Consider the following 22,931-nt stretch of genomic DNA (forward strand, 5'->3'; position numbering starts at 1 on the left):
AAGCTTCTGCTTTTGGCTCAGGTCATGATCCCCAGGGTCCTGGGATCGAGCCCCCGGATCCAGCACCGCATCAGGCTCTCCGCTCAGCAGGGAGCCTGCTTCCTCCTCTCTCTCTCTCTCTCTTTGCCTGCCTCTCTGCCTGCTTGTGGTCTCTATCCATCAAATAAATAAATAAAATCTTAAAAAAAAAAAAAAAAGAAAGAGAGAACAGAAAGAACAGATCACTTTCCTATTTATAGTAGCTTTGCTATACTTGAGTATATCCTTAGGAGATTTGGGTATAGTTTTTTTTTTTTCCTCCCTAACTTTTTATTTCAAAGTAATTTTACAGTGAAAGAAGAATTGTAAAGAAAGGACAGAGAATTCCCATATGATCTTCAGTCAGCTTCTCCTAAGTTAACATGTTTTATAACTGTGGAGCAGTACTTACAACTAAGAAAGTCATATTGCTAGAGATTTTATTTGGATCCCCCCGGGTTTTCTACTAATGCCCCCTTTTTTTCTGATCTAGGATCCAATCCAGTATCCCACATGACACTTATTTGTCGCATCTTTTAGTCTCTGTGGTCCTCCATCGTTCCTTGTCTTTGATGATCTGGACAGATTTGAAGTATACTAGTCAGATATTTTTAGAATGTCCTGCAGATTGGCTTAGACTGATATTTTCTCATGATTACAGGGTTATATAGAATGTGGGGAAGAATGTCACAGAAATGATGTGCCCTTCTCATGACACCATATCAAACAGTATACGGTATCATTATGTCTTACTACCACTGATGTTAACCTTAATCACTTGACGAAGGTAGGGTCTACGAGGTTTCTCCATGGCAGAGTTACTGTTTTTCCTGTTCCATTCTCTGTTGGTTAAAAGCAAGTTACTAAGTCCAGTGCATACTCAAGGGAAAGAGAATTGAGCTCCACCTCCTGTCAGGAAGAGTATCAGAAATTATGTGAACATCTAATAAATATTTTGGGAGAGGTACTTTGAAGCTATGCATTTTGTCCACTAATTTCCACATCCATCTGTGGATCTTGCCTTGCAGCAGTGACTTCTGTGGTGTCCTAATGGAAATTTTCTATTTTGGTCATTTCTTGTATGTGTATTAATTGGAATTTTATGAGGAATAACTGCCCCATCTCGGCCAGTTATTCACTATTCCATCGGTTAGTTGGTCAGCCAACAAAGTGACCAGAAAAGATGGTGAGTAAGCCCAACTTTGGATTATATTTGTTGTCTCTTCTTCACCTCAGGTACCTCTGTGCCCTCACTCTAACCTTGAGGGCACACAGTCCCTATCAGATGCTAGTACACCATTAAGGTACCACCTGCTATTTAAGGGCAAGATCTGTCTGCCTAGGAAAATTATTTTTAAAGGAATATTTTAGGGTCTGATCTGAGATGAAGATCTCAGAAGGAAATGGATTTTCCAAGTGACACATTCCTTTTATTGGTCCTAAAGGAGAGGATTCCCCCGACCATAGTTCTGGGCTCCCCCCAGTTTGTTTTGTTGGGTATCTCTTACCACCTTCACCATAAGAAGGGTGACTTGGAGGTACTCATCATTACACACACACACACACACACACACACACACACTCACCTTATTCCTCCCTTTCCCCCATCTTTTTTGTCCTCACCTAAGAAAAAGCAAGGTTTGCTATTCCCCACCAAAAAACAAACCTCTATGAAAGGGTACTTACCTCTTTTGTTCAACAGTGAGTTTAATTCCCAAGACAGGGGTGCCTGGCTGGCTCAGTTGGGAGAGCACGTGACTCTTAATCTCAGGGTTGTGAGTTTGAGCCCCAGGTTGGGTGTAGAGATTACTTTAAAAAAATAAAATCAGTAATTAACAAAACAAACAATTCAGGTTCCAAATGAACCAATTAAAAAATATATGAAAAAGACAGCACAAGGAGTGGGTAAATGCCCTCAACAGTTTAACCCCTCTTATAAATGAAAACTTGAATAAAAACATCTTGGCCGATATAAGTCTCATGAACATGAACAGGCAGTTGACAGAAGAAGAGAAAATGTTGAATCTCACAAATAGGAAATAAAAATTAAAATAAAAAGGATATAAAAATTGAAAAGACTATGCCATTTATTAATCTATTGAAAGGATAGTTTTTTTGAGAAGATAATACTTAGCCCTGGTGAGGGCTTGGGAAATGGACACTCATATGCTCCTCTTAGCATAATTTATGTGAACTTTCTGCAGGACAGTTGGACAGTGTCTCAGGAGTCTTAAACAAATGCTCATTTTTTTTAAAGATTTTATTTATTTACTTGACAGACAGAGATCACAAGTAGGCAGAGAGGCAGGCAGAGAGAGGGGGAAGCAGGCTCCCTGCTGAGCAGAGCAGAGAGCCCGATGTGGGGCTCAATCCCAGGACTCTGAGACCATGACCTGAGCCGAAGGCAGAGGCTTAACCCACTGAGCCACACAGGTGCCCCAACAAATGCTCATTTTCTTTGCGTTAATGAAATTCCCTCTTTTAATAATTCTCCCTATTGAAAAACTGAAAGATTAAGAGAAACGTGCAAATATTTACCTACGAAGATAATCAGCACAGTATTGTGTGTGCACACTACCAATAGTCTGTAGCCAGCCTAGCAGTTAAGTAAATTACAGAATGTTGTACAGCTGGCAGAGTAGTACATTCCAACACTATAGCATGTTATGCTATGCTGTGTTAAAGGTATGATGTGAAAGTTGTTTTTTTAAAAAAGGAATGCCTATAGAACTAGAAAAAGTACTCTGAAGGATCAATGACAAAATGTTAAAGGTGATTGTTTCCAGATGGAAGGACTGTGTGAATGTTTTGTTTTCCTTTGTATACTTTGGTCCACTTTCCATTGTATTTTAAATGAACACGTAATATTTTTTATAGTTAGATTTCTAAAAGAAATGTTTTTTAATAATTATGCCAATTATAAGAATAACAGAGCAGTCAAGCCTATTTCCCAGCTGGCAGAATTCGGAATTCAGGGTGGGTGGTGGTGGGAAATGAACAGGAATGGGGCCTGCAGCATAGCCCTCTAGAAGGGCATTTCTTCCCCCCCCCCCCCCCACCTCCCAGTCCTCCTCCTCCCATCTCTACCCTTTCATCTACCCCTCTTTTTCTTCTTCTTCGTCTGTTTTTCCTCATCTCCTCTTTCATGGACTCTCCCGTCTCCCCCTCACCTTTCACTCCTTCTAACGCCTCCTCCCCGTCTCCCTCTCTTCTCCTTCTGTCACCCTAAGACGTTTTCGACGAGAACTTTAGAATTTGCATCCATACCCGAGTATTAATTTAGAAAAAAATTAGAAGGTATGTTTTACATTTTCCATCATTACATGAGTTTCTTTAGCCAAGCAGTTAGTACAGTTCAAAGGTGCACTGGCATGGCCTTCAAAGTATTTTCATAAAATCCGTTGACACCTTGTACTCAGCACTCCAGAAATTCTTGGTGAATAAGCAAAGTACTGAGGAGAGGAACTGCCATTTGACACCCTAGGAATTTGTGTCCCTGCTGTGAGGGTGAATCTGATTCACCAGATTCTGTCCTTGCTTCTTTCCAAGCTTCACTGACTGGGTCACTTTCCCTTCTCCATTGAGGGGCTTGTAAGTTGTGGCCTTTTGCAGTGTTTTTTTCCACAATACCCAGCAACAAAGCAAGAGAATGTCATTGTTTCATAACAGGTTCAAAAAGCAGAGCCGAGCTATTTGAGGACCGTTAAACCAGCCTTAGGTGAGGACCAGGGACCTGGCAGTCCAGTGTGGAGACTAACACTGGGTTTCTCACAAGGATCGACATTTATGAGTCATTTTTCAAGTCACTTCAGAGAAATCACCTTCACACTTAGAGGGGCTGATATTTGAGGATCTAAACTAAACTTGATTCCAGGCTATTTCCAGACTCCCAAGACATGACACCATCTCAAATATGCCTAGGCCCATGCTACCCTAGTGCCACCACACATGTCTCTGTTGGTCCACACATGTCTCTGTTTTGCTATAACAAAATACCACGGACTGGATGGCTTATAAACAACAGAAGTATCTTTCTCACAGTTTGGGGGACCTGAAGTCTGAGATCAGGGTGCCAGTGTGGTGGGGGTCTGATGAAGGCCGTCTTCTGGGTTGCAGGTGGTTGGTTCCCTTCTTGCTGTGTTCTCACATGCTGCCGTGAGCAAGGGGGCCCTCTCTGGCCTCTTTTACATGGGCACTCATCACCTCCCCGGGACCTCACCTCCTAATCCTATCTCCTTAGAAATTAGGTTTCCGCGTATGAATTTGGGAGATATACAAACATTTAAGCCAGAGGAACACATGACCCTTCTAGGATGTCAAATTGTCTGAAGTTTTCCCATTATTTCTCCTGACCTTTTTGATGTAAGACACTAAGGAAGAAAAAGAAAATTAATTTTTTTTTTCTTGAGAAGGATCACTGGAATGAGTCGAGAACCTGGGTTAGTAGTTCCAGCCTTGATGCTCTGTGAGTGGCGTGACCTTGGATAAAGTATTTCCTCTCTTGAAGCAAATTGTAACTTCCTTAATTGTGACCTGTGGTATTCACACTAGTTAATCTCTAACAGACTTTCTGTCTCGGAAGGACCCCGTAATTCATGCTGCTGACAGTAGTGATACCACACCTACTCTTTCTTTGACTCTCCAGAACCATGTTTTCATTAAGTCTTATTATTAATATCCTTTTCACGGAGGATACACGGAGCTTTGGAAAAATTAGCCTAAATTTTCTTCTGATCATATTTATTAGCTGTAGGCCCTGAGGCAAGTGACTTGCTTTCAGAGCTGCCACCACCTTTGTTATCTTGTCATTATGTTTCCTCAGTTTGTGTTGGGTGTGACTTTTGTGGGCACACAATAGGTGTTCTTATCCGAGTTGTTGACAGTTGGTGAGCAGGATGCCAACAAGGTCACAGCCTTGCAAGCCCGATATGATATCAATTCCACACTTAACAGATGGACACCAGCCTTTGATTAACACCATGTGACAGTAGTGTTTTTGACGTAGTTAAAGCTTCTTATAGTTTGTATATATATGTTTTTTTTTCTACACAACATTTAGTAAATGTCGTTATCACCACCTGATATGTATTTACATTGATTTATACCTTCCCTGTCTTCTGTCTGGAAATGGAAGCTCTATGGAGTGCAGGGATTATCCTCTGTTTGAATCACTCCTAACCCCTCAGCACCTAGAATTGCCTCTGGCATATTGTCGGTATTTAATACATATTTGTTGAACGTATTCACTCATTCATTAAAAAAACTTAATTGAAGATCAGCTGTCTGCCCTTCTGGGTGCTAAAGATTAAGGATAACCCAGGAATCCACAGTCTAGTCCATGGTGAGGGACCCACAGCAGCACCCTGGAGTGTGCAAGATGATTCTTTGAGATGTAGGGAGAAGATCCTACAATTCCTGGGGTTTTTTACTATTTTACTTTCTATTTTGTGTATATTTCCTAAAGGTAAAGCATAAGCACCCTAGTATATTTCCTCAGCTTACAACCAACAATCTTCCTATATTGGCAGGTGCTCATTTTTGTTTTCCCTACTTGATATGTTCAGCCCAAAACTTTGGAGATTGCTGTTTTTGGAATTCTCTTATAGAATATTATTTCTCTGGGCCACATTGTCTCCAGCAGCAAAATGCTCAGGTTTCAGTCCCTTTACATACTACCCTCTAGTCTGAAGCGCTTTGTCCTTAACAGGAAGGGAAAGAAAGGGGAAGTGGTGAGGTTCTGTCTTCTCCTTGTCTTCTCTTACCGTGGCCCCTGAGTCCCAAGCTGAATGTCGGTCCACACCTTCCTCCTCTCGCTCTGAATTTAAGATCAACACAAACACGCGCCTGCTGGTGTCCTTAGCATTCTTTCTCCCTGCCACAACTCTTCCACAGCGTGAGCTTTCCAAGCACTTGTGGGAAGATGATGGCAGAGTTGCAAGTAGTCTGAGGTTTGAGAATATTCCAGGTCTCCTTTCCATACTAACTTCACTCATTCCTCCCCTCTACCCCTTTGTGATTTGTGCACATTAACTATATGTCTACTCATAGACTGTTTTCCAGACTGAAGAAACATTCTTGTTGTTCATAATAGTACAAATTTATTAATATTAATTATAAGGGTAATGCATGAATACATTGCAAAAAATTTCAAATTACGGATAAGGATAGTGATCTCTTTGTCACCCCCAATTCCCAAACCTCTTAGAGATGGCTGCTATTATGAATTTTTGTCTGTGTGTTTTCAGTGGGCTTTTTTTTTTTTCATTTATGATACATTTTTGCTTTGGGTCAATCAATGGATAATAGATAGACAAATTGGGTGTTTTTATTTAATAAATTGCAATATAGTGGTTAGAGATCTATCCCATTAGTTTTACGTTCTGGAACAGCCTCCAAGATGGATTAGAGTAAAATAACAAGTTGCTAAAAATACGTAGAGTATGATAGCACTACAGTTTAAAGAGATAAAAAGAAGCCGTATTAAAAAATATATTTTGAGCTACTCCTTTACCTCAGTCCCAAACTGATCATTTTAAATATATTTCTCTGTATCTCATTGGCACAGTGATTTCTGTCTGGGGACCGGGCCGGTGATCTGGTCATCTTCCCTGGGTCCTCTAGATGCCCTCGTCCGTGTTCAGGGAACAACGAAGTTAAGGAGAGGGGCCCAGACCGTGGGGAAATAAGAAGAAAATGGGAAATGAATTGGTGGTTTTAGAAGTAAAGCCGTTGGGGTGCCTGGGTGGCTCAGTGGGTTAAGCCTCTGCCTTCACCTCTGGTCATGATCTCAGGGTCCTGGGATTGAGCCCCGCATCGGGCTGTTTGATCATCGGGGAGCCTGCTTCCCCCTCTCTCTCTGCCTGCCTCTCTGCCTACTTGTGATCTCTGTCTGTCAAATAAATAAGTAAAATCTCTAAAAAAAGAAGAAGAAGAAGAAGAAAGAAGAAGAAAGAAGAAGAAAGAAGAAGAAAGAAGAAGAAAGAAGAAAGAAGAAAGCTATTAAATGAGAGAAGGGGAAAGTGGGGGGAGTGGGAGCCTTGTAGCCCAAGGGCTTGTCTGACCACCTTGGAGCTGGTCTTTTGATGTCTGAGGAAACATGTTGCCTGTGGCTCAGTATGTCTCTTGCAACTTTCAGCTTTGTTTCCTACCATGGACTTTGTTCAACAAACATCCTCATCCATTTACTGCCTTCCTGAACTTTCTGTATTCGTTCATTTTTTTTTTTAAGATTTTATTTATTTACTTGAGGTAGAGTGAGAGTGAGCAAGTGAGAGAGAACATGAGTTGGGGGAGGGGCAGAGGGAGAGGGAAAAGCAGGCTCCCCACTGAGCAGAGGCTCCTGGGATCCTGACCTGAGCTGAAGGCAGCCTTTTAACCGACTGAGCCACCCAGGAGCCCCGTGTTCATTCCTTCATTCTGAGTCAGATACCCCATTCCTCACTTTGCTCCTATAAACACACACACACACACACACACACACACGCACGCACGCACACCTGTGCATACTCACGTCGTACACTTTGTCGCAGACAACACCTCATTCAACGATTGGGCTTTGGGCTTGGGGGTGTGAGTAAGAATGGCAAAATGTAGAATTTGATGGGCCTGAAGATGTTGGCCATGGTGATTCTTAGTAGCCATTATGCATTTAAACATAAAAAGTATCTTTTTGTTTGTGGTTTTTTGTTTTGTTTTGTTTATTTATTGGTTCTTTGTAGCAGCTATTTTCGGTTCTGGGAAACCATTGTGACAATGTGGAGGCCAAAGAAATCAAGCAAGCATGTTTCTTAGGACTAGGAGAGAGGATAAAATGACACCTTGAAGCAGTTTTTAAATTTTTTTCTAGCCCATTCTCCCCACATGGACAGGAGATGAGACCTCAGGATAAGCTGCTTTGTTCTAGAATGAAAGTTAGTGCATTAGGCAGGACTCTCCTTGCGACCTGTGTCTTGACAGTCTGACTGTGAGGCCAGTGAAAGGGGAAACCCTTGGCTCCAGAAGAGGAGATCAAGGGAGCCAGCCACTAATACCGGCCAGCTTTTGCTGCTTCTCTCTCCAGCGGATAGAACCACTTGCTTCTTGGGGCTTTGTTCATGGAGAGAGCCTGTGGGAACCTGATGCTCCTTCTAAAACCAAAAGAAGGCAAGTGTCTCCAACTCGCCAGCCTGTTACTCTGCAGATCCCTGTTCCTTCCTCCATACGCCATTAACCGCAGTTCTAAATCTAAATAAATAGGTGCTAACCCATCACGGTATTTATTTTTTAATACTTGCTCTGTGGTTTTCTATATGAGGACATTTTGTGGCTCTGGAGCATTTATTGAAGCACTATATTAAACTGGTATAAACTCAGACAAAATGCCAGGGGAATGATAAACTGGTGACATTTCTGAGTTTCTCTGCAGAAAATGTCTACAAAGCCTGCATTTGGTGATTGCATTTCAGAAGGCCGATGCTTCACCACGAACATCATGGTGCCCGATACCAAGGCGTTATTGTTTTATTTGCGTTCTTGACTCCAGTAATCCTCAGACTTTATTCAGAATTGGCTGCTACATGTGAACACCAGCTTAAGATGCTGGAAGCAAGGAGGTGTGAGGCTGGCTTGGTCTTGTTTTCAACAACAATGCTGGATCTAGCCTGGCCTGAGGGCCTTCACTTTCTCCTTTCTGTGCACAGGGAGGCCCATGCGTAGGTGGGGACAGAAGTTCTTCTTTTTAGCTATTTATAGCTATGTTCACTTCACTTACTGCAGTAGCATTTCATGGCATTTAGGATCAAATAAAAAACCTTAGCATGAGCACAGAGTGCTTCACGATTGGACCCCTGCCTAACTTTTGATTTTATTTTCTACTGCTCTACTCTGAACACATTAGATCTACTGACTTGCTAGTAGATGCTCATCTAGGCCATCCTCTCTTTGATTTGCTATTTATCTCTAGATAGAATATTCTTCCACCCCTTCTGTCCATTGATCATATTATTTCGTATCCCTGAAGATTGAGTTCATTTGCTCTAAAGGATTTCTGGGCCTTCCTTCTCCCGTAGGTTTCTGTCTGCAAGTGAAAGGTCATTCCTCCTACATCTTCAAGTAGCACCTTGAATATGAGCACTCTTGTTACATGGGGGACTGTAGAGCTCCTCCTTAGCTCTAAAGCTCTTAAGGACAGGGAATCCATAACCTCTATGCTTACCACATATTAGGGGCTTGGAATGTTTCACTGAATAAAAATGTGATCTTATTTATTCATAGAGTTGATCTCTGGGCTGTTGACTCTTTTTTTATCTTTTGAGTCATAATGATAAATCACTTCGGCCAATGGGATATCCATGAAATCTCAAGACACTTTTATTACCAGCATTATCTTTAATTTTTAGATGGGTATTTACATTCCCCACCTACCTCCTCAACTAAGAAAGGGAAAAAAAGAGAAGAAAGAAATCAGCTGCATTTCTGAACCCTTGCATGTACAAGGACTCCGCTAAGTGCTTTAAGATATATATTCTAGGAAAACTTATTTTAGCCTCATTTTACCGATTAAAACAATAATAAAAGCACAAGGGTGTTAAGTAGTTCACCAGATTTCACATATACAAATACATTGGTAAATTCTTGCATGTTGGTTGTGTACTTCTTTTTCCAAAGCACTCAGTAAACATTTATTCAGTAGCTGTACTTGGCATGCATGGTGCCTGGCACGGAAATACAGAAAGGTTTGACCTTATTGGTCAATAAGAGGGCAGTGGGGTGAGTCACCAATTGAAACATGGCCTAAGTTATGCTATGCACAAGTATGCGCATGATTCTAGAAGTCTCAGTAGGAGTAAACAACTTAGTGGCATCTTCACTGGGAAGTCTATTTTCATCTTCACGTATCTGCTGCTGAGCGTATAAGGGTACACAGACTAAGAGTTAAGAAGGCACGGGGTACATATAGCTTTTAGAATTACTGTTTTCTCTTTCTTGGGGCAAATACCCATCAGTGGAATGCTGGACCATATGGTAACTCTACTTTTTAATTTTTTTTTAAGTTTTTTTGTTTGTTTGTTTATTTATTTGACAAAGAGAGATCACAAGTAGGCAGAGAGGCAGGCAGAGAGAGAGGGGGAAGCAGGCTCCCCGCTGAGCAGAAAGCCCAATGTGGTGCTCGATCCCAGGACCCTGAGATCATGACCAGAGGTGAAGGCAGAGGCTTTAACCCACTGAGCACCCCTCTACTTTTTAATTTTTGAGAAAACTTCATTCTGTTTTCCATAATGGCTGCACCAGCCTGCTTTCCCACAACCAGTGCCCAAGGTTCCTTTCTCTCCACATCTTTGCCAACACTTGGTATTTCTTATGTTTTTTATTTTAGCCATTCTAATAGTTGTAAAATTTATTGCAGCATTATTTATAATAGTCAAGATATGGAAGCGACCCAAGTGACCATTGATAGATGAATGGATAAATTTGAGGTACATATCTACTGTGGAAGTTTACTCAGCCATAAAAAAGAAATGAAATCATGCCATTTGCAACAGCGTGGGTGGATCCAGAGTGTATAATGCTAAATGAAATAGGTCAGTCAGAGAACGGAATATATGATTTCACTCATGTAGAATTTAAGAAAGAAACAAATAAAAAATCAAAAAATTAAAAAAGAGACAAAAAACACTCTTAAATGCAGAGAATAAGCTGGTGTTTGCCAGAGAGGAGGTAGGTGGTCGGATGAGTGAAAGAGATACAGAGGGTGAAGAGTACACTTATCCTGATGAGTACTGAAAAATGTATGGGATCATTGAATTATTGAACACATGAAATGGGAAAAAAATACAAAAATGAAAGAGTTAAAGAGGTAAGATAAGGGTAAGCGGGAATTCCAGACAGACACCCAGTGCATGCTAAGGCATGAAGACTTCCCTGTCCTTCTGTGTAATTTAGTACAAAAAGGGAATTCGTTTTCTCAAATAGACACACAGACAATATAAAGATATATTAGATCACACGACCTATTGCCTTTTTATATAATTAAAGGATCCCGGATCAAAATTTTTCATCTCATAATACGGAGAGGTTCCTTTTGAGTCCCAGAATTGAACAACCCAATATATCAGATATTATAGTAGATACTGACTGGTGTAAAAATGTTGTCTCTATGTTTACTGAAGAAACGTTCTTCTCTGTGCTCTGGTAAGCACAGAGAATCTCGTGATAAAAAACAGCACCTGCCTTGTGGGAGCTCAGTGAAGTAAAAGAGACATTTATGCAGAGAGATCGAGCAAACCATTATGAATCATGACGGGGATACATACATACAGGGTAATCTAGAAGCATAAAACCAGTGTGTCCAACCTTTTGTGCTCAATACCAGAAGTCAGCTACTATCATAATGGATAAGGATACTTGAAGCCCTCCTTGAGATCTCACTCTGGAAAGAAGATCATCAAGGGAATTTTTTGGATTAACTTTTATGTTTATGCTATTTTTACTTGTTAATGTTTTTGAGGCTTATTGAGGTATAATTGACAAATAAAATTATATGTAAAGTATACAATGTTATGGTTTCAGAAGCATATACAGTGTGAAAAGATTTCTACAACCAAGTTAACAGATCCATCATCTCACGTTTATCTTTTTTCTTCTTTCCTTCTTTCTCTTTTTTTATGAGAATGCTTAAGTTCTACTCTCTTAAAAAAATTTCAGTTTGCAATACAGTATTATCAACTATACTCCTCACCTTGTACGTTACATCCTCAGATTTCATTCATCTTGTAACTGAAAGTTTGTATCTTTTACCATCCTCTCCCTGTTTTCTCCTCCCACCAACCCCTGGCAACCACCTGTTAACATTATTATCATCATTAGTAAGCAAAGCACAATCATTGGTCTTAATATACACAGATAACCACCCAGCTCCACAGTTACAAGTAAAATGTATAAATGCGCTAGAGAATGATACTTTGTGGTCAGCTTCAGTGATGTGCTTCTGCAAGGTGTCTGGTCAATGACAGGGTCATTAAAACCAGCACCTTTGCAGACATTTAGCTTTGTTTGGCTTCAGCTTTTGAGAATTCACCAGTGCCGCAAAATAAAAGCAGCAGTAATCCTTTATGATCTGTGACGGCAGATCTAGAGGTACTCCCAGACTGCTAGGAAAAGGGGTGAGCCTAACCGCAAATAAAAGTTGTGGCAAACTTTGTGGTTTGACTTTAAAGTTTTATTTTGTTGTTGCAGTTGTTTTACTCCAGATGGGGGAGAGGGGGAAGTTAGGCGGTATAAGGGGACTTGGTTAGCTACAGCAGACTCTAGAGAAGCAAGGGACTCTGTTTTGTTCCTGTGTCTTTTTGTGAATTGATAAGAGCAGAAACATCCCTTGAAACAACAGCTCCTGCCTTCAGAAATAACAAAAGATCTTAAGAGACAATTTCTGTTATTGATTTGGGGCCATGAGCACGTGGGAAGAGGCAACTGTATGCAGAGTAATTATTTTGTCTCCCATCGACACTCACCATTAGCCAAGCAGATAGGTCAGCATGCTAGGTTTTACCATTGTGTTTCTGGGATGCCAGCCTTCTGGGAATCCCAGGTGCTGGTCATTTCAAGGAAGAAACAGGGCAGCTGGCACGGTGGGAGGTGAACAGTATGTAACCGCCCACTAATAATTTATAAAAACCAGTTAGCTGCTGAGATTTCTAGCTTGAAGGCTTTTAGGGAGCTTGTTTTCTTTCTTAATCTCCTGACTGTGGCCTCGTCAGAAGAGGTCACCTATGGGATCCAGTCAGGGCTTCAGTGTGGGAAATGGAGAGCCAGCATCCCTGGACCGGCAACTGAAGTCACGGCCAGAATGTCACCGACTGCCCGCATTCAGAGTCCAAGGATGCGGAGTGTCCCAGTGTGCGTCCCCTGTCTCTTTGGGGGAAAATTACCAAACCCTTATTAGGACGTTGCTGCCGCTGAGAGAAGAAAGCGGGGTTTAGTGTTTCGAGCATAGACTCTGAATTTCAGGCCATGTATCAATCAGAGAAAAGTTACTGACAGCGATAATAGGGCCTTTAGGAGACTTCTTAAGATGAAGAGAGACTAGGCTAGCTATGCTTCAGACTCTTTGAGCTGAGAAAATGAGTTCAAATAAGAAGAGTTCTTGGGAATGCCCTTAGGACAATGATTAATTTACTTATTTCAAAGAGCTCACAGACCATTATACACTCCCTCCCTCCGTTCATTTCCCTACTTCTTTCATTCAACATTTGACTATCTATTATAGCTCAGGTAACAGAATAATTATTTTGTACTTAATAAGGCTCACTTCAAGATTACACTAAATAATAGGTACCTCCAAGGCATTTTAAATAGACTTTTCTTTTGCTTTTGATTTTATTTTACTTACACATATGGTTTCAAACATATACTGTGAAGTGAGGCACATCTGCGTTTTCCTCTCCCACTGGTGCAGCCCTACAGAGGACAGTCCCTCTGTGTCCTGCATGGGAGGGTGGGTTGGGAGGGTCACATGATTTGTTCTTAGTATGTAGGATAGTGGGACATAGTTCTGCTAATTTCAAATGAAAAAATTAATTAGGTCAGTTTGCTATGGAAATCACTGTTCAAGTCACCCAGCGAAAGCAGGCTGCCTGGAATTTGCCTGATAAGTCTTGAAAGTCTAATATACTGTCACTGAGGTTGTCACAGGAGGACACGCGTGTCATGTGTAGGACTTATTTGCAGGTCGGAGCTAATAACACACAGTGTCCTTGTCAGAGTTAAGCCTGGCCTTCATCAAATAAAAGTTCATTATACCTTTTATTTGAAGTGGAAATTTTACTGTCAGGTTATGTACATAAATACAGCAGATGTATTCCAAAGATTGTGGTGGTTAAATCCTGTGAACGTTAGTAGTCCCTGGGCTCCGCTGAGTTTCTCTGAGGCACATGTGAAGTCATTAATGTTGGTATTCTTTTTCTTTTTCTCCATTTTTTTTTTTTTTTTAGGTCTGTGATGGGGTCAAATAAGGAACCAGATCTTGTGCATCTCGAGGCCAGGACTGTAGATGGTCGTAAGTAATTCATCTTCTCCACGATGTTCATAGTAAAACTAGTTTTATCAGTCTGCCATGAGCCAAGTCTGTGTCTAGGGAAAAAACACAGCAGCAATAATCCACGTCCTTGGTGATCCAGAATTGCCTTAACAATTCCCAGCATCTCTTATCCAGCCAAGGTGTTTCCCTTTCCAGGTAATGGAGAAATGGCCCAATTTCTTATTTCTGAAGTGTTTTCGTGGTTATTTGTTATGATTATGTTATTGCTGCTGTTTTGTTTTGATTTGTTTTTCCAGTTTCCTTATTTTACCAGATATGGTCCAGGTAACATCTCACTGTTTTGTCTGCAAAGTCACAAAGCCCTTGGAAAGGACAGGGACGAGAGAACTATCCTGTGTGTCCCTTGTCATAAACAGGTGGAGGGAAACTTCGGTTGAGTGGGTTTGCTGGTGCTTCCATGGTTCTTAGCTGCCCCGTTAGGCCGGCTGCCAGGAGGGACTACGCTTTTTGTGGACAGGGTGGATTTGGGGACACGATACAGAAAAAATTGCAACCCCATGTTTGAAGGACTCAAAAGTTCACTCACTAATTGTGAGAAATTAGTAATTCGAAAAAGCTACTTGGACTTTTCATGCCTCCTTCTTCAACTGTAAATGAAATAAGTTAATCATAGTGGTTCCTGTACTAGTTAACATTCGCTGAGCACTTACCCTCTACCAGGAATGATGCTAATCACTTTATATATTTTGTCACAATTAATCCCCACAACAACTTGTAGGTTGTTTTTCTGATTTTACAGAAGAGGAAACTAAGGCATAGAAAGTTTAAGTCGTGTATTTACACAGCAGCTCCGCAAGTGTGCTTCTCCTTCTTTGGTCCAGAGGACCTCTAGAACGGCTAGGGAATGGAGGAGTACTGCCAGGCCTAAGAGAGGGCCCTGCAGGTGAAAGCGTTCGAAGAAAGAGACAAGGGGGAAAGCGCAGAAGAAAAAGAGGTGAGATGAGGAAGGACGGGGGCAGGGGGAAGAGAAAGAAGTCTCAGGTGTAGAGGAGAGAACAGAACGGACTATCCGCAGGTACCCCAGAGCAATGAGGTTGCCCAGCACTGAGCCAGAAGGTGACAATCCAATTTTTGAGACATTTTCTGTTTGACAAATACCCCTCACAGATCAAAAACTTCATCCTCGCTCTCCCTTGTCCCTATCTACTTGCCCTCAGCTCATGTGAATGCAAAAACAGAAGATCCTTGTACCTTACCTGCTTGCGGACAGAAGAAGGAGGTCACCCCTGCTCTCCAGACTCCCCAGAAACCACACCTACTTCATTACTGTGCACATGGCATGAGATTTTTCATCTCCAGAGATTTCCCTTCCCATCTGGGGAATGAATATAATCTTTGGCAAAATCAGTGGGGGGACCGATCAGGGTCCAAGCTGACTATCACCTTCCTCCATTGGAAACTCAGGCGGGACTGCCATACGTAATATGCCCAGCGCTGTGCCTGACACAGATTGAAGGCAGCAGTTCAGAACTCCCCCCGCCCCCTTCAGTGGGCTCTCTCTGGTGGTGACCACTCCAGCCTCAGACCTGATTATGTTATCTTGGATTCCAAGGCCCAGTTTTTGCTACACAAGAGCCAGAGCAGCCTTTTCCTTAGGCAGAACAATTCCTGCCATCTGGGCAGAGTTCTCACCTTGACCTGTAGCTCAGCATGATCTGTTGCCTGCCCATTTCCTTAGCTCATCTCACTCTGTCTTCTCCTCACTCCTTGCCTGCAGGCCTGTGGGTTTGCTCTCAGTTCCTGGAACCTGCAGGGTCCTGTGTGTCACCATGAGGCTCCGATACTTGCTGGTTCTTCCACGTGGAGTATCCTCTTCTCCTCCACCTTCCCTGACCAGCTCATGGCAATTAATCACCATGGATGGTTCGGATGTAAACAGCCATTTCTATTTTTTTTAACTTTTTATTTTGAAATAATGTTAAGCTCGCGTAAAAGCTTCAAAAAAACATAGAATAATATCAGAACCAGAGAAGGCATCCCTCCCTTAGAGATTCTTTCTTGAACTCCCAATCTAAGCCAATTTCCTATTTTGTTTGCTTTCATTCTGTGGTTTTACTGGATGTTATCTTTGGGGAAAGCCAAGAGAGGGTACAGGGCAACTCTCTATACTAGCTTTTGCAACTTTTATGGGAGCCTAAAATTACTTCAGAATAAGAAATTAAAAAATAGAAATGGATGCTTACGTCTGAACCATCCACAGTGATTAATTACAATGAGCTGGCCTCTAAATTCTAGGAGAGGAGGGGCCGTGTGTATCTTTGGTCAATATCACGTCTCCAGCACATGCCACAGTGTCAGCATGTAGATGGAGCTTAGTAAATATTTGCTGAGTGAGTGAATACATAGCTGGCCAGTTGTCAGGGTGAGCAAGTCACTTACTAAGCTGTCAGAAAATTTTAGGGCATTGCATCTCAAATCTGGACATATCATGGCCCAAAAAAGGATCTCGTTAAAACATGGGTTCTGATTCAATAGGGGCCCAAGAGTCTGCATTCCTAATAAGTTCCCAGGCGAAGCCCGTGCTGCTGGTCAGCGGAACACGTTTAGAGTAACAAAGTCCCATAACGAAAAACTAATGAAAGAGCTTTAGGGTCTGTCTCCCATGACTGCACTTCTTGTTCAGGAAGCCCCGGATGGAATCGGTAACATCCCAGATTGCTTTCATTTTCAAGCTTTTGGGGAGAATTCCGCTTCTGGCTTGTGGCATCTAATGCACACAACCCCATATCCTGAAAACAATAAGGCTGTCATTTTCCTTGATGTGCACGTTCCCTTTCACCCAACATTATTCCTCTGCTCCCTGCAGCCATGAGGGTTGATAATGCCAAACTGTCATCTCGGGCTCAGCTTTCACATGCCATGAAATAGATCAGTTCTAATTTTATTTATTTTATTTTACTTTTTTGCAAAGGCAGCATCTTCAGAAACTACCCAAGAGTGAAAATTCAATAAAGGGATTTAATTTGAAAAGTTATCCCTGTCAAAACAAAACAGAAAAAAAAAAATTACCTACCAATTGAAATAAAGGATCTAGGCATAATGCCTGACCTGCCTGGCTATAAAAAAAAAAAAAAAGAGAGAGAGAGAGATTTTTTTCAGTATCATATCCAGCCTCTCCCTCTCTTTCTCTCTCCCTCTTTCTTCCTTCCTCTTCCTCTTTCTTAAAGTACTTGGTAACCAGGAAGTTGTTTTGACACAGGAAAAATCCCTCACTAGCTTATTTGGCTCATTCCCATCGGGTGGTTTACAAAGGCTTATCTGGGCTTGTTAATTCGAAGTTCGGTTTTAGTCTCATTTCACATTTCCCTAGATTACATTTTATAATCGATTTCTGTTTCACCTGAAGTCTCCATACCGAGGGCTTTTTTTTTTTTTTTTCTTTGTGACAGTCTGTGACTGCCATAGACATTTCTGCCACTGTGCTCTGGAATCTGGATGTCTTGTAGTTTACACTGTGACAAGGATGTTATTCTTCCTTGCATTACCTCTCTGCCTTGGGAGGAAGGCTGAGGAGAGCAGCCTCAATTACAATCAATCACAGGAATTATTATTGGAAAATTCTGAACATGTTTACTGGATGTGGCATTTGTTATTGGCCCCTGCATTTAACTGAGGACACCCTGACAGGTCCTCACTCCAGAGACAAAGATTTTACTGTTTAAATATCGTGAGTGTGTATGAATGTACCTGCTCTCAGGCATCCTATGGAGTTAGTACATTAAAACTGCCACCCAGTGCATTAAAAATGTAAAAAAGACACCTATCTTCTATTGATGTACCTAATATAGGTGCATTGCTGTATACATATGTAATGAATGTAGTTGGAAAATGTTGACCAAACCACTGGGTTGAAAGCTTTGTGAAAAACCTTATCTCATTTTATTTTGGTTCTTTATACAAACAAAGGTCAGAGACTGACCCATTTGTTGTCTTAATAAATAACCTTACCTGTATAAGCAAGTCTTCTCAAAGAAGGGCTTTAGCCATAGGGTCTACAGAGTCCAGAGGGGCTAAAGGACAAGTTTAAGAACCTCACTAACTCCCTGGAATTGTGCACTGCGTGTTAGGTATACGGGATTTTGGAGGAAAAGAATGTAACTATGATCAGAATTCTTTACATGGAAATTACACAGGGATGCAGAGTTCTCTGTGCACATCTGTACATATCATCTTGCAAGAAAACCTGCAGTCCTGAGTTTGACCTTTATCACTCCTCCCTTTCACTTCCGAAATGAAAGCCGTAGTCAGCGGCATGACTATTTCGGTACTGGTGGTGATCTGTGCTAGCATGGACAAGGGGCAGGGGACAATTACTGGGCTCATTGTCTATTTGCATGAGTAAGTAACCTTGTAACAACTTGCACAAGGACTAATCTCTTTCACTGGGGAGAAACAACCTTGGCCCTTTAACCAACTGTGAAAATCAATGTCCAAAAACTCTTGCTGAAATAAGCCACAGACTAGCATTTTACAAGCTGAAATAAAAACCAAAGGAGACTTACAACTTTATATAACCACCATCCCACGGATTCTGGTCTTGGGTCAGAACTGGACATCCCATTCTCTTTCCCATTTTCCAGGGCTGCAGTCGACTTCCATACTGAGCAACTTGCCAGCAGTATCTGTTTGGGGGACGGTGGCTGCAATGCTGAGGGGCTGTGATGGAGACCTCGGTTCTCAATAGGCCTCAGTCTGTGACCTATGGGGTGCTTTCCGTTCTCTGTATAGAGATAGATTACCTTTATGACAACAAGAGTAGCAGCAGTGACAATAAAAAGGAGAAGTTGTACTCGGGGGCATCAAGCGAAAAATAAAATCCACTTCCTGACCTTCCTTCCCATTGCCCAGGTGCAGCATGTTTTTTTTTTAAAATGTCTCTTCTACATTTTTTCCAGAAACTGTGTGGGCTTACACAGGTGAATATGCATGTGAGTACACAGACATACACACTCACATATGTTCGTGTTGTAAAACCATTATGCCACATGCACTACTGGGAAATACAATAGCAAGTTAAATTTTTCCCATATCAGCACATGTAAATGCAGCCACTTTGTGACCGATGGCTACAAAAAACCCCACTTTGTGCAGTCAGCTATGCTCTCATTAGCTTTTCTCTCCTTAATGGACCTGTAGAGGTTTGGCTCTTTCACACAGTGCTAACACATCCGTACACACACACACACACACACACACACACACACACGTATTACTGATTTGGTTAGTCAGCATTCACACTTGTGCAGGCAGCAAGCAATGCTGGAAAGAGAAACTACAGACGGCCAATTCCATGTCTGAGAGTGAATACTTGGAAAATTTTAGTAGACCTTGTTGCATTGTCCTCTGAGATGGCTGCATCATTGTACGCTGTCAACGTGAGGGTGCTGGAATGCTTGGGTTTGCAAGCCCTCAATAGCCCTGAGACATTATCAAAGATTTCTTAAACATAACCCATCTGATGAGCCATGAACTATATCCTTATTGCTCTCATTTGCATTTATTTAATCGTGAATGAGGTTAAGAATTTTTACTGATTTTTCTTGGTTATTTTATTTCCTCATCAGTGTACCTTTAAAAGACGTCAAATCTCTTTAATGTTCCAGGGAAGATGAACACTTTGGCTTTTGTATACAAATATAAAAAAAAATAATAAATGTCAAACTAGCCACTCCCACCCCAGCGAAGGTCCCAACCCTGGCCCCCCAACTGGCATTTTTCGACCCCACGTTTTGTAACCTTGATTTACCTTCTTTTCAGTCTGTTTATTTAGGAACAGTTTCTGAGGTGGGACCTGGGAAGAGGCTAGAATTTTCTAGAATTGGGGCTGCTGCAGATTCTGATGGCTCCCCACTCCTCCCCAGCATGGGGAACAAGGGCCTTTCCCCTCTCCGCCTGCCCCCACAGCACGCATCAGGGACGAGAGCACAGAGGCACCCTGCACTGGCTTGTTCTCTTGGCTGCCTCCTTCTGACCCCCATTGTTCATGTTGCAAAAACCTCTTGATTTTGACTCCTCATGATTTCAGCGTGGCCTCTCCAATAGAGTAGCCTTAAAGACAGCCTGAAAACCAACCAGAAAAGCATGAAACACGGTAACACAGGCCTCCCCACACAGCAGTAAAAATCTGGCAGGAACATGTAGTCACGGGCCCCACTGGGTGGCTTTCAGAGTGCGTTCTTTGTCCGCTTCTGTGCTACTTCCCCTGCATGCTGGGGGCCCAGCCAGCTGGGAGAAGGTCTGTGCCCTTACTTCCGCTCAGGGAGAGAGGACAGAGTGCGCCAGAGAAGCCTGTTCTCCCCTGGCCTTCACTCGACAACAGAGGAATGTGTCTCGGTTGGGTTTTCAGGATCCCCCAGGACACGCTAGTCCATACAACATGGATGGCAATTTCCAAGTGTCTGGAAAATTCCTAATGCTTCTCACTCCTGCTTTAAAAAAAAAAAAAAAAGTGTCATAAAGGTCTTGGCACTTACTCATACATTTCCTTCCTTGGTCCTGTACCTTCTCAGGCAACAGTGATGCTAATACCATGCGTTATATCCCTATCATTTGCCTCTGCTACTATCGCCCTAGGTACTTCTCAGCCGCATTACTCATACCCATTCTTTTAAGTAGGCTCTATTGTTATTTTTCTCATTTTAACCTTGAGGAAAACAAGGCTTATAGTGATTAAATGTTTTTGCCATTGCCTCAGGGCTAGAATTTGAAGCCCTATTATTATGCATTCATTCAGCAGATACTGTTGGGCCTGGATGTAGAGATAGGAGGGAAAGTTGCAAAGGCCCTGCTCTCATAGAGTTTCCTTAGTAGATAGAGAAGACGTTATACTGGGTATAAACCCATGTCTAATGCCAAGTGATGCTAAGTCCGGGAAGTAAAGGAAAGCAGAGCAAAGGGAGCAGTGATTGAGGGGGGAGGGGATGTCAAGGGAGGAATCTCTGGTAAGGTGGCATTTGATATTTGAGCCACGTAGTTATGGAAGTAAGGGAGACAGCCTGCTGGAATAGCATTCCAGAGGGATGGAACAGTATATGCAAATGATACAGAGTGTGGCCATGCTTGGCAAGGGTCAGGGGATAGCAGGAAGGCCAGGAATATGGAGAGGACAGGCCAGTGTGTCATCTTTGTTTATTCCACCATGAAAGGCAGAAACGTACCTTATCGGTCTTGGTTGAACACTGACCTTGTTCCAAGTATGATATATGGTATTGAGGGTGATAAAAAAGAAAGTTATTAAGTGAAGAAATACTGGGTTGAACATACACACGTGCCTCAGAGGCAATCCCTCGAACTGACTCTTTGTCCCGAAATTAATCACACAGCACATGAACACATCTAAGTAGATTGCGCACCCCTCCCCCAAAAAACCCTGTAAAAACTTCTCTGTGTTTTCTCCCCCATGCACCAAACTGCTTTCATCTCTCCTCTTCCTCTCTCTCTCCTTCCCATTTTTATTCCTGCTTTTGTTCCTTCTGGCTTTTCTACCATTTCCTCCCCTCCCCCACCCCCCCCAACCTAAGGCTCCCTCCTACCCCCCTCCCCCCCCCCCCGTCTTTTTTGACTCAGTTTGGAAAGTTTTTCAAATAAATGTGCTTCTCGGTTTTTCATGCCTCAGGGTGACCTTCTACATAACTTTGTGTCTTTTCTCAACTTAAGCTGGATTTCCAGTGTGGCTTCCTCAGAACAGACAGGGAGCGTTTCCCAAACACATCTTGTACCCTCCCCCTCATGCCTCAGTGTTCCTTCTTCCTGGAGTCCTCCTTATCACTCACCCTACCACTGTTCCAAGCCACCTTCCAGACTTTTCTCAGCTCCTCCAGAAAGCCTTCCACAGATGCCCCGCCCTCACCCCCACACAGGTCATTGTTACCTCTGGGCCTTAGAGTGGTTAGTAAAGTGGTCTCTATCCCCCAAGTACAGTAGGCCAGGGAGACATAACAGGCCCACAGTTCTGTGTGAAGCAAGTAAAATAGAGGCCATCACAGGAGAGCTTGTGGCACGGGGTAGACTATCTGTGGAAAGATATGAATTTGTGTGTCCCTCACCTGTGGGCTCCCAGCTCTCCTTCCTGAGATGCACTCACCACGCTGCATTGCAGTTGGCAAGTGGTGTTTCTGTATTTGTATTAAATTATTATGTCCTTCTCTCCTCTTTCATGTCCCTAATTCCTAGTCTTGTGCTTGGCAAAAAATGTATGATCTCAGAACTTATCCTGTAGTAAGCATGGCCTCCTAAGTGTCAGAAGGCTAATCATAAAAGACAACATTTAGAAAGTTATCCTGGACCAAAATCGAGAGATTTCATAGAAGAAAGCAATGCCACCATCTCTATGTCGAGGGAGAACATTTGATCTAAGTTTGTAATTTTCTCAGAAATGTATTGAACTTGGGCTTTTCAAGGGGCCACAGCTGGAGTCTCAGCTTTGCATGTGTCAGTTTCTCACTGGTACATGCCACAGAGGGTTCTGGAACCCTGAGGGTACCAGGGTTGAAATGTACATGAGCACAAGCATGTCGACACATGCGTGCATGTGTGTTGGTTGGGGACATTTAATATGAAGGTTCTAAAATAGTAGAACAACGTAAAGAACCAAAGGAAGATATATATGCAGATACATGGGCTTTAAAAACTGCCCTGTTTTAATGCTGAAAATTAGTAGGGCATGGAGAGTTTCAAAGTGCTCATGACTGCCTAGAGAGTTTATGGTTTTGTTCAAAATGAAATTTTTATCATATTAAGGTATATGAAAGGATTTGATGCTAAGTAAATATTTGTTGAGTGCCAGAATCAGTGGTAGAGTCCTAGAGATCTGTGATGCATTTCATTTACTAGCATTTGA

At 42.2% G+C, this 22,931-nt stretch overlaps 1 protein-coding gene across 5 annotated transcripts in view; it reads left to right on the forward strand.

The window, feature by feature from the left end:
• The window catches only part of SORCS1 (sortilin related VPS10 domain containing receptor 1), a gene marked incomplete at both ends in the record, with an annotated part of 503,495 nt that overhangs the window by 354,093 nt on the left and 126,471 nt on the right, over positions 1 to 22,931 (forward strand). For all 5 annotated transcript variants that reach the window (XM_080823332.1, XM_080823334.1, XM_080823333.1 and 2 more), the window contains one exon: positions 13,986 to 14,050. In XM_080823332.1, coding sequence (XP_080679458.1) covers positions 13,986 to 14,050 — 65 coding nt within the window. The remainder of the gene's footprint in view (positions 1 to 13,985; positions 14,051 to 22,931) is intronic.

Source organism: Martes martes (assembly GCF_963455335.1).
Source record: "Martes martes genome assembly, chromosome: 14".
NCBI classification, from domain to species: domain Eukaryota; kingdom Metazoa; phylum Chordata; class Mammalia; order Carnivora; family Mustelidae; genus Martes; species Martes martes.